Source organism: Prionailurus bengalensis, chromosome C1 (genome assembly GCF_016509475.1).
Source record: "Prionailurus bengalensis isolate Pbe53 chromosome C1, Fcat_Pben_1.1_paternal_pri, whole genome shotgun sequence".
Classification (NCBI taxonomy): Eukaryota; Metazoa; Chordata; class Mammalia; order Carnivora; family Felidae; genus Prionailurus; species Prionailurus bengalensis.
Window position 1 is genome coordinate 85,463,325 of NC_057345.1, and position 12,646 is coordinate 85,475,970.

A 12,646-nucleotide genomic window follows, 5' to 3' on the forward strand; every position below is an offset into this window, starting at 1 on the left:
GGGAGAACCTTGTCCTAGAGCAATGAGTTATCAAACCACAATATACAAAACAATCACCTGGGATGCTGGTTAAAAATGCAGAAGAATGAGGTGCCTGGGTGGCTGAGTTGGTTAAGCATCTGACTCCAACTCCAACTCCTGGTTTCAGCTCAGGTCATGATCTCTCATTCCATGGGTTCGAGTCCCACATAGGGCTCTGCACTAACAGCACAGAGCCTGCTTGACATTCTCTCTCTCCCTCTCTCTGTACCCCCAACTCGTGCTGTCTCTGTCTCTCCCAAAAATAAACTTTTTTAAAAATGCAGATTCCAAGCATCAACAACAGAGATTCAGTGGGTCTAAGATGGAGTTCAGGAATCTGCATTTTTTAGCAGTCACTCAATTCTGAAGAAGGTTGTTTGAGGCTACACTGAAGCTTTTCTCAAGAAGGTTGTTTGAGAAACACTACAAAAGACAATACAGATGCTCTCCCCCATAACATCAGCACAGCAACACCAGCAGGAGAGGAAAATACAACAATGGTCTATTCTGCACATGCATTATCCAGGAATGAGGTTTTTCTGAGGAAATATTAGAACTATCACTTAAGGGGAGCCTGGGTGGCTCAGATGGTTAAGCATCTGACTTCGGCTCAGGTCATGATCTCACCGCTTATGAGTTCGAGCCCCGCATCGGGCTCTGTGCTGACAGCTCAGAGCCTGGAGCCTGCTTCAGATACTGTGTCTCCCCCTCTCTCTGTCCCTCCCATGCTCATTTTCTGGTTCTCTCTGTGTCTCAATAATAAATAAATGTTTAAAAAAACACTTTTAAAAAAAGGACTAACACTTAAAATATTGTTTCTATAAGAAAATACATTCCAATTTCTACAGTGCTGACCTAAGAAGAAATTTTTGGCATTCTCATATACCCCCCCACACACACAATTTATTATATAATAGAATTCATCCACTTAAATGAAATTGCTTTTATTTTAATACGTGTAACATCTTTTAAGTATAAAATGTTCTAAAGTATAAATGCAAACTGTTAAATCCCATAGCAATTTAAGACATCCATTGCATCAATAATGATTTATGAAGCATTTGTAACATACCGGGCACCAAAGGAAGCAATCTGGTATGATGGAAAGGGCATGGCTTCTGTAAGCAGAACAGCCTGGGGTTTAATATCTGACTTAATAATTTCTTACTTGTTAGATTTGGAAGAAGTTACTTAACCTTTCTAGGTTCCAGTTTCTTTATTTCTAAAATGGTCAATATAATGTATATTTACAGAGCCTCTGTGAGAAATAAACAAGATATGTATACTGCACACAGTAAGTGACAATTGTAATAATGACAAACAATTAGCTGCGCTTTAGTGGTATCTGTTTAAAAACACACATATGTGACCTTTTCCTCATTAAAAATCCAATTCCTGTATTTCCCGTGTTCAAAAGTGTTGACTAGTTAGGCTCTGAGGTCAAAGAGTTTGGGTTCAAATTCCAACTCTACCATTCACTCATCTGGGCAAATTACTTAACTGCTCCTAAGCCTCAGTTTCCTCTGGGATGAAACAGATAATAATACTACATATCTAATGTAATATTATGAAGATAAAAATGAAAAATCTAACTATAGTGCTTATCCAGTGACTGGCACTCATTAAGCCCTGAGTAATTTTTATTCATTATCACTTAACCAAGAAATGATTTTCAAGCCATATTTGCTGATGCTGGTGCAAATAAGAATACATGATTTGACTAAGATAACTACACATATCACCTACAACTAAATCTACAAATATTCCTAAATTTTCTTGTAACATGAGTAGATATTTTATCCTGCTTCAAAACCACTGTCTCCCCTTTACCTAGAGTATAAAATCTAAACCACGTAATAGAATATGCAAGGCTTTTCACAACTCCACCTGCACCACATTTGTCTCTTCCTCTTCCTTTACCTCACCCCCTGACCTCCCATTCTATACACCCAGCTTCTCACAGTTTTAAATTTTTTTTAATGTTTTTATTTATTTTTGAGACAGGGAGAGACAGAGCATGAACGGAGGAGGGTCAGAGAGAGAGGGAGACACAGAATCTGAAACAGGCTCCAGGCTCTGAGCTGTCAGCCCAGAGCCCGAAGCGGGGCTCGAACTCATGGACCGCGAGATCATGACCTGAGCCGAAGTCATACGCTTAACCGACTGAGCCACCCAGGCGCCCCTCTCACAGTTTTAAAAAGAAGTTACAGTCTCAAAGTTTGGGCACAGTATTATCTCCCAAGAGAGGAGTCACTAAATACTACCTTGGCATTTCTTGTAGTTCTTCAAAACATAATTAGCCAAGGCCTTAAACAAAATCTAATAATCCTTTTTTTTTTTTAATTTTTTTTTCAACGTTTATTTATTTTGGGGACAGAGAGAGACAGAGCATGAACGGGGGAGGGGCAGAGAGAGAGGGAGACACAGAATCGGAAACAGGCTCCAAGCTCTGAGCCATCAGCCCAGAGCCCAACACGGGGCTCGAACTCACGGACCGCGAGATCCTGACCTGGCTGAAGTCGGATGCTTAACCGACTGCGCCACCCAGGTGCCCCTAATAATCCCTTTTAATATGTGTTACAACACAAGGGCTCCTAGGTGGCTCAGTCGGTTAAGCATCTGACTCTTGATTTTGGGTCTGGACACGATCTCATGGTTTCGTGAGTTCAAGCCGCACATTAGGCTCTGTGCTGGCAGCATGGAGCCTCCTTGGGATTCTCTGTCTCCCTCTCTGCCCCTCCCCACTCGCACTGTCTCTGTCTCTCTCAAAATAAATAAAAAAAGGTTAAAAAATGTTTTTAAAAAATGTGTTGCAATCAATACCCACCAGGGCAGTCTTCTTAAGGATAAGGGAAATATTCAAACTCATAAAACTACCATAGGCTGCACTTGACATCAGATTCACTTAGAAAGACGTGGGACAGGAGACACAGCACATCTGCAGAGCACTGAGAGGCATTCTCCTTCAATGGGAGATCCTGTAGCACTTTATTCAGCTGTCCAAGAGCTATTCTCTCTTCCCTTCCTCCAGCTCCCTGGAGAAAGCTCAGGTTCAAGGAGGTGAAATTCACAGTGGACAGGTTACCCTGCAAAAGCCAAAATCTGTTGCAACAACCCTACAGTCACTGTTTGTAGGATCCCTGCCAGGGATCTGTCAATGTCACAACACTTAGGGAAGCCCAAAGATATGGCTTCTTCCTAGGTATTTATAGTTCTTCCTGGTCCAAATGCAGTTTGCCAGCCAGAAGTCATTTTTATCATAAGCATGTTGCTTTATGACACAGTTGACACTACTTTTATCTAGTTTCCAGGGAAACAAACCTAGAAGGTTAACCAAAGTCAAATTGTCAGGCAAAAATGGAAAAGGGTTTTGATAACTCTTTACCCACAAGTGAGTATCTTAAAAAATGAGCAATTACAGTAGTGTCTCCAGAACAGGTGGAAAAGGGAAGAAGAGAAAGGAACAAACTTGAAAAGATAGTTTTTATCAATATACGTACCATTGTCAGCTGCACCATCTGCTAGAAAGATGTAGTAGCTTGTGTTTAGATCAAATCTGTTCTTAACCCCAGGAAGGGTAATGTTTCTTCTGAAAGAACACTGCATAACACCATCCGCCAGCCTCCAAGCCATATCCTCAAGAGCACCCTACAAACACACACAATGGGTCTCTTCAGCACCTTCCACAGATTTGCTAAAAATAAAATATGATCAAAATCCTGACCTGTTCGATTTCCTTTCCCTAAGATCCTTTGTGCATGTTTTGTCTGCTGTATCATTGTTTGTCCACTTCCTCTCTGAGGAGTACAAGAAACATTTTCTCCTGGTTTATTGGTCTTTATCCTACTTGGCAAAAACACTATTTTTACTTTGAGTCAGAACGCCACAAACCCTCTACCCAGGTTAGAAATTTTGGCAGATGTACTAACCCCCTCTCGCCTCTAACACACAATCAAAAACACTGAAGAAACAATTAGAAAGTAATACCCTAGTGGCTAAGATGCGATGTGCATCAAGGGAGAAGTTCCAAGCTATGGGAAAGCTCTGCAGAGAACATAATGTTATTAGGAGATGACTACTTCTTGGTCAGAGCTCACTTGCTTGTCAATTGCCATGTGAAAAAGACACTTCTCTACCAGAAATAAGCCATCTTTGGCATAGATGCCAACAAGGAGTACTGAAGACAACTGTCCAAGGCACTGAACCAGTCTCTACCATACATGTTCCCCTTTCTCGCTAGACAAGAAACTGTGTCATTAACCTACACCTTTTCTTAAAAATCTATCTGTAAGCTTATGAAAGGGAGCTGATGCTTTGACTATCTTAACCATAATTTTTTTTTATAAGATGCAAAAAAGGATTTAAACGGCGCACGCAAGAATTCATCTTTTCCTATAAGAGAACCTTATCTTGTGCTTCCCGAAGTGTAGAAAAGGGGAGATGTTGGTCAAAGGGTACAAAGTTGCAGTTATGTAGGATCAAAGTCTAGAGATCTGATGACTATAGTTAATAATCCTGTATTACATACTGGAAATTTGCTAAGAGAAAATTTCAGGTGCCCTCACCACAAAAAAGAAAAAAAAAGTAACTAAGAGAGGAGATAATGGTAGCAGTCATTTCACTATGTTTGTGTGTGTATGTATATATATATCAAAGCATTATGTTGTATACATTAAATACATATATACAATTTTATTAAACTATATAATATTAAATATATTGATTATATAATGTTAAATAAAATAATATAATGACATTAATAAATTAAATGTACAAATATAATAATATAACTTACTTTATATATTTTTATATATTATTTTAAAAATAAAAGAAAGCACAGAAAAGTGTCTTCCAGCTTTTTGTAAGAAAGGAACCCTACTGCCAATGTTGGCCGCATAGCCAGGGGCAGACAAGAGGGGTGGAGGTTCCCAGAATCTTCCCACCTACCCTGGAGTCCATCACAGGGTGACTTCGCCCCATCAAACGGGATGGTTGTATGTGCACAGTGTGATCTTCATGAATACACACATAAGCATCATCATCACCCTGAAAAACAATTGCAAATGAGAAAAATTCAAAGGAATTTCAACATTTTGTTTTTTAAAATATCCCTAATGAAATCAAATAGTATTTGATGCTTTTAAAACATAATTTACTGACTCAATCCCAAATGATACCACAAATTCCAGAGAACTGGCTGTCCAATTTATTAATAAAAAATAATTTTGCTATATTGAAGAAAGAAACAAAAAGCAGAAACAGACCCATAAATACAGAGAACAAACTTGATGGTTGCCAGAGGGCAGAAGGTGGGGGGAAGGGGCAAAATGGATGACAGGCAGTGGGACATACAGGCTTCCAGTTGTGGAATGAATAAGTAACAAAATAAAAGGTAGAGCATAGGGAATATAATCAATGGTGTTATAGTTCTGTATGATAACAGATAGTAGCATGATGTTTCAAATTGTTGAATCACTATGTTGTACACCTGAAACTAATGTAACATTATGTATCAACTATACTTCAATATAAATAAATACATAAATAATTTTGTTAGAATACGAAAACAACACAATTTCAATATAAAAAATATATTAAAATAGGGGTGCCTCGGTGGCTCAGTTGGTTAAGCATCCACCTACGGCTCAGGTCACGATCTCATAGCTTGTGCATCCCTGCATCGGGCTGTGTAGAGACAGCTCAGAGCCTGAAGCCTGCTTCAGATTCTGTGTTTCCCTCTCTGTCTGCCCCTCCCCCACTCATGCTTGGTCTCTCTCAAAAATAAATAAACATTAAAAACTTTTTAAATAAATACAATAGACATGTTTATAAGCCCCTGAAAACACCACTATTAATGCTTTCATATATATTCATCCACACCTATTTGTATTTATTTTTTCACCTCAAGTGGACTGAAAATACAGTTCCGTTATGTTTTTTCACTGAACTTATTATGAACATTGTTCTAGATATTTATTTGTAAATAAACATCTATGTCCTACAATTTTTCATAACTATAAACACACTGCAATATATTGGGTTTGGGGGGTAACTTTTAAGATGAAGATACTAGAATCAAATACTGCTGATATTGTACACACTGATTTACTATTACACACTCAAACCAAATCGTCTGAATTCAAGGAGGCATTTTTTTCAGTCTAGTTCTTGTCTATCCTTTAGTCTCCAATACTCTTTATCTCTAAAAGTTACAGCTTATTTGAAGTGACTACCAGTTGGGGCGCCTGGGTGGCGCAGTCGGTTAAGCGTCCGACTTCAGCCAGGTCACGATCTCGCGGTCTGGGAGTTCGAGCCCCGCGTCAGGCTCTGGGCTGATGGCTCGGAGCCTGGAGCCTGTTTCCAATTCTGTGTCTCCCTCTCTCTCTGCCCCTCCCCTGTTCATGCTCTGTCTCTCTCTGTCCCAAAAATAAATAAACGTTGAAAAAAAAAAAAAAATTGAAGTGACTACCAGAGGACAGACTGCATCTTCAAAGTCCATTTAAGTGATGGTACAAATGAATAATCTGGCTTTTAGGTTACTGTGTTTAGTTTTTGGCTCTTTCACCTATTGTAAATCATTCTCCATAAAATAACTAACAAGATCTTTTACGTGCTATAGTCACTAAACTCCTTAAACAAAGCCAAGACTGACAAGTTATAACAAATTTTGCTATTAGTCCCAATGATATTCTAACATGCTTTAAATTTATTTTTAAAAGTTCCACTTTTGAGAACTCCCAAGTACTTAACCTTAGCAAACCAATTATTCACTGTTACACATCTTATATTCAAATCAGAATCAGCCCAACTCAAGAAACTTGGAGTCGTCATGATTTAAACCAGGAATCAACAAACTATGGCACACTCAGACCAAATTCAGCCCAATGCCTGTTTTGGTACAACCCACAGGCTAAGAATGATGTTTACATATCAAAATGTTTTTTTTAATGTTTATTTATTTTTGAGAGAGAGTGAGAGAGAGAGAGAGAGAGCATGCGAGCAGGGGAGGGGCAGAGAGCGGGGGGACAGAGGATCTGAAGACGGCTCTGCCCTGATAGCAGCAAGCCCGATACAGCGCTTGAACTCATGAACTGTGAGATCATGACCTGAGCTGAAGTCGGACACTCAACCGAGTCACCCAGGTGCTCTAAATGGTTTTTTTTTTTTTTAATTAAAAGAAGAATATTTCATGACAAGTAAAAATACATGAAATCCAAATTTCAGTGTCCACAAATAAAGTGTTACTGGAACACAGCTACGCCTATTAAGTTATGGATTGTCTATTGCTGTTTTAGCATTATCATAACCGAGATGAGTAGTTAGAACAGAGGCCATAGGCCCACAAATTCTCAGGAGTTACTATCTGGACCTTTACAGAAAATGTTCACTGATTTCTGATTTAAACAAACATTGTGTGTTTTCTAGACTATCTGCAATGAGGTATAAAAATTCTTTTTTTATTTAAAATAACTTTTAATATAACAAGAGGCAAAATGGTGATAAGACAAATACCATACTAACTCCTTGTTGGTGTGGAGGCAGACTTCCCAAATACTGGAGAAAATTATGGGGATGGAGGAAGAAGAGATAACTCTCAGTTCTCACTACTCTAAAATGAAAAATATGAGAAAGTGCTATTACAACTATAGGGTCCAAGCAATTTCTAGAAACCCCAAGTCTGGAGCATGGAAACACACATGTAAGAAGTTCTGCCAAATCTCTGAATTGGACAGAACCCTTTCTCCCATTTGTTCCTCTTGTTTCAAACATTTAGAATGCACCATTTAGAATATTGTGTGGATACTATGGGAAAAATAAAGATGACTAGATTGTTCTTACAACCAAAGACTACATTTTAATGGAACAGACAGTTGTAATAGTATGTGAATTATGATACAACAGGTTTAGACAAAGTACCATGGGAACACAAATTATGTAGACCCAAAGATTGAAAAACCTTATCAGGAAAGGTGATAATTAACTAGATCTTAGAAAATAAAAAATATTTACATGTGGGTAAGATAGACCTGAGATAAGGGGAAAGTTTTCCAAAAGGAGGAATTTCCAGGACTAAAGACATAGAAATATAAAAACGTATGAAAATTTTAGAAAACAGGTAACTGTGTTAGCGAAAACATAAAACATAAAACATAAAACAGGGTAAAGCTGGAAATTCCAACAAGGACTTTGAGGTATTTTGAAAGCCACGCTAATGAAAAAAATATTCTTCTTATAACTACTAACGGTTCACCAAAGGTTTTTGGGGATAGCATTGAGATGATCTCTGTGGCAGCTTGGGAAGGAAAGTCCAGTGGCTATTGAAAGATGAACCAGACAGGAGAAATCAGGGAGCCAAGAAGACTCGTGAGGGGGTCACTGCGGCAGTCTGGAAATAACAAAAAAGGTGTAGGCGAAGTCAGAGATAGTGACAATGCAATAAAGAGAATTAAGGAAGTACGTCAAAGACAGAATGACAAGTATATGTAATATCGGTAGCAGTGAACACATAAGCACTCAAATCCTGACTTCTAAAAACTATCCCTATCAAAAGGAAACAGACCTCCTTTGGGAAATGATGAAATGCATAACAGTATAAAATGGAATCAATAAACTATGTTTTCTGGTGTAACAGCTTGTTACACACTAAAAAAGTAATGGAGACCCATCAAAAGGGCAAAAAAAAAAACAAAAAAAAAACGCTTTAAGAGGCCATATCTAGGTCAACATAAGCAGCTAAAAGAAGACTGATGATGATAAACTATAACTCAATAGACAAAAGTAACTCATTAATCCATAATGTTTCACCAAAAGAGAAGGAGAGGTGCAGAGAAAAGAAAGCTCTTTTTTATTTTTTTTTTAATTTTTTTTTCAACGTTTATTTATTTTTGGGACAGAGAGAGACAAAGCATGAACGGGGGAGGGGCAGAGAGAGAGGGAAACACAGAATCAGAAACAGGCTCCAGGCTCTGAGCCATCAGCCCAGAGCCCGACGCGGGGCTCGAACTCACGGACCGCGAGATCGTGACCTGGCTGAAGTCGGACGCTTAACCGACTGCGCCACCCAGGCACCCCAAGAAAGCTCTTTTTTAAAAAAGAACACCAGCTAACAGATTAGAAAATCACCAATTTGTAATCACAAATGTAACAATTGATTCAGGCAAGGAACATCAATAGATGCTAAAATCACTTGAGAAAATGTTATTGAGGAACAGAATATTCATATACACTCAAAGTATTACCCCACAGATTACTTATTAATTAAAAAGAGAAAACACACCATCACAAAGGAAAAATCTGATGGATAATAGTGATCAAACACAGAATCATCAATAATGGAATAATTTGACATTACACATCTCTTGATATGATGTACTGAGAAATAAACACATCCCTTAGGTAGTACTTGTGCCAAAAATCTTAACCTGAATCTATTGCACAAATTGTGGAACATTCTACAGAATGGGAGCGTGAAAAAAAATTCTAAAAAACAGGTAGGGTAACTGATCAAAAAGATATAACAATTAAATGTATTGGTGATAAATGACTGGATCTTGGTTCAGAACTTTTTTTAAAAAAGAACAGCTGTAAAGGACTTTATCGGGACAACTGAGGTATCTGGAATATAGACTACATTGCATGAAATTATATCATTACTAAGTTTTCTCAATGCGATAAAGATATTATGGTAATTATAGAATATTCTTGTTCTTAGATACTTAGATCTATAGATAGTTGCTAAAACTTTTAGAGATAAAATGTCATGATGTATCTACAATTTAACCTTCAAATAGTTTGGGGAAAAATTTGTGTTTATATACACCTCATAAGTCAATCTATACACACACTTACACACACACACACACACACACACACACACACATACACACAGTGTGGGAATGGAGAGGGAAAGAAAGTGGCAAGTGTAGGTGAAAAACTTACTGGTGTTTGTTATACTATTCTTTCAACGGCCATGTGGATTTAAAACTTCTCAAAACAAAAAGTGGGGGGTGGGTAGGAGGAAGAAGGACCTGATAGGTGAATAAAAGGGAAGAATCTAAGTCACAACCAAAATTCCCTGAACACTAAAGATGATGACAACAGTGAATGAGATAGTCTATAAATTGCCCAGGACAGCATCTGAAAAGAAGCAAGGATTCAATAATGGTAACTGCTTTTTTATTTCTATTTTTGATCACCAAGAATGAGGAACACAAGAAACATGAGGAGGAAAGATATTAAGTTCAATTTTACAGATAATGGTTTGTGTTGTCCAAGAACACTCATCTGGACAAGACCAGCTGGCCACTGAAAATCCCAGTCTGAAGTACAAAAGAAGTCAGAACTGGGAACGTTCTAGAACTTGAGCACTGAGAAATTATGTATAAAGCAAGATGACACTAATCAGGAGAAGGCAAGGAATAGAAGCTAATATATAATATGTACACTTGATATACTTTATATCATTTAACAAAGTATATGAAGATAGGGAATATGTGGATACTTTGAAATTAGTTAAAATTCAGACATTAGCAAGTCACTGATAACTAAAATGCAGAAAATTATACTTTTCATCAATTTTAGTGAAGCTTAACACCAAAACAATTGCTATCATTAATTTATAAGTGAAACTGAAAAAGGTATCATTCAGGTTGATCAGTATTCGTAACATCAGATACCTTCAATATTTAAATTTATATTACATACTGAAAAGAAATAGCAGGTCATAAAAATATCCTAAAATTTTTTAAATAACCAGGAATAGAAGTAACCACTTTAAAAATATTTTCTGAGGATGATTTATTTCCCCCAATTTAGGCAAACAGGTGTACAAATGATTTTAATCATTAAGATTGCTCTGTAAATCAACTGCACCTGCATAATTAAGTCTTTCTTATAAACATTTTTGATGAGTACTATACTAGAAACATAAGATTTCTAAGTAAGATAAATATATCTTGAATTAGAGATAAATGCTTTTGTGCCATCTATGCCTACAACTTAGAACAGAAATAACTGGTCTACTTGTGGGTGCCTCATCACCACACTCAGTACAGCACTGGTGTCTTTTCCTCTCGCTGACAGATTTTATGTGACCAGAAAAGGAAAAATGCGAGTATACTATTGCATGAAGTTTGGCTCTAAAGTGACTGGAATGTTTTTTTATTTAAGTGACTAGAACACATATCTAAATGATACTGTATGTTACAGATGAAACTACACACTTACTCCAACAAGGCTACCATTGTTAACCCTTGCTGGGTTCATCTTCAGAAATGTTCACACAACAAGCACTACCACCATCTTTCCTTATTGCTTTATGGTCCCATTTCATTTTTTTTTTATTTTGTTAATGTTTACTTATTTATTTTGAGAGACAGAGGAAGCATGCATGCACGCACAAGCAGGGGAGGGGCAAAGAGAGAGGGAGAGAGAGAATCCTGAGCATCTCTGCACTGTCAGTGCAGAGCCTGTCTCAGGGCCTGAATTTCACAAACCACGAGATCGTGACATGAGGTGAAATCAAGAGTTGGATGCTTACCCGACTGAGCCACCCAGGAGCTCCTAATTTTATTTCTAACCCAGCCTCATTATCCACCTTATGGGCCAAACTTGGTTCATTTCTGCCCGAACTGCAAATAACCAACAGAATATGCTATTGCTCTGACGACAATTACAAAGGGCAATGGGGAAAAGGTCTTGAACTCTTGCAACATCATTTGATCCAGCATAAAATTTCCCAAAAAACAACTTAAAAAAAAAAGAGTCACAATTTCTTATATGTCATTTTTAAAAGCATATGACATATCTTAAATCTCATAAGGTTAAGGTCTATGTTTTGCTTAATGAAAAAAGATAATGAGTGCATTCTAGAACTATACAGTAATATATCTAGGTCATGTGCATATATTGCAATGCCCTCCCCCTAAAAAAGTTACACCTGGTTTCCCGCAATACATGCAAGCAGCATACGAGGACCAATGTGATCAGAGTGCACTTTTAGGGAAAACATTCGTCCCTCTATCACAGAATCTCAGCGTTTCTTTTCTTTTTGTGAAATACAAGTCCCTTAAGAAGTGATACTACGTTTAAAACATGACAGGAAGAAAACTCTCTACAAAAAACTCGTTGCCTTTACTAATGTGGAAGTAAGAGGCGTTCTCCATTTGTAGTCATCCCTGACCTCACCAACAACTCTGATTCGAAAAGGACTTACACATGTCCTGGCCCATACTCTCCCTCCTTCCTTCTGGAAGATTAGGATGCACTCTGCTGCCACACCACAGCACAAGGCTGCCATCTACAGAACCATTGAATCCATTCAGCACTACCCAGGGAGAGCGAGAATCAGCTTAAAACAAATGCTGCCTTCTGTAGATCTGACAAAGGAGCCTACCGGTAAGGAATATATTTATGCCTGGACACGCCAGGTTTAACTCTCTGTTTGGGATATGTACTGATGACTACCAAAATGGGGACTCCGTGAGCAGCAACCCTTGCTGGGATTGCTGGACACTTGAGAAAACAATGAGGGTTTGAAAAGCATCACAAATAACATGAGACTTGAGGCAGAGCAACTTCTAACTGTACTTCAAGCTTTTATCACAAAGAGATAAGCAGACAGGAC

General features: G+C 37.9%; 1 protein-coding gene across 1 annotated transcript in view; it reads right to left on the bottom strand.

The window, feature by feature from the left end:
- The window catches only part of FRRS1 (ferric chelate reductase 1), a 47,709-nt gene that overhangs the window by 16,505 nt on the left and 18,558 nt on the right, over nt 1-12,646 (bottom strand). The window contains exons 7-8 of the mRNA XM_043575654.1: nt 4,969-5,067; nt 3,522-3,669 (exon numbers count right to left, since the gene is read on the bottom strand). Coding sequence (XP_043431589.1) covers nt 3,522-3,669; nt 4,969-5,067 — 247 coding nt within the window. The remainder of the gene's footprint in view (nt 1-3,521; nt 3,670-4,968; nt 5,068-12,646) is intronic.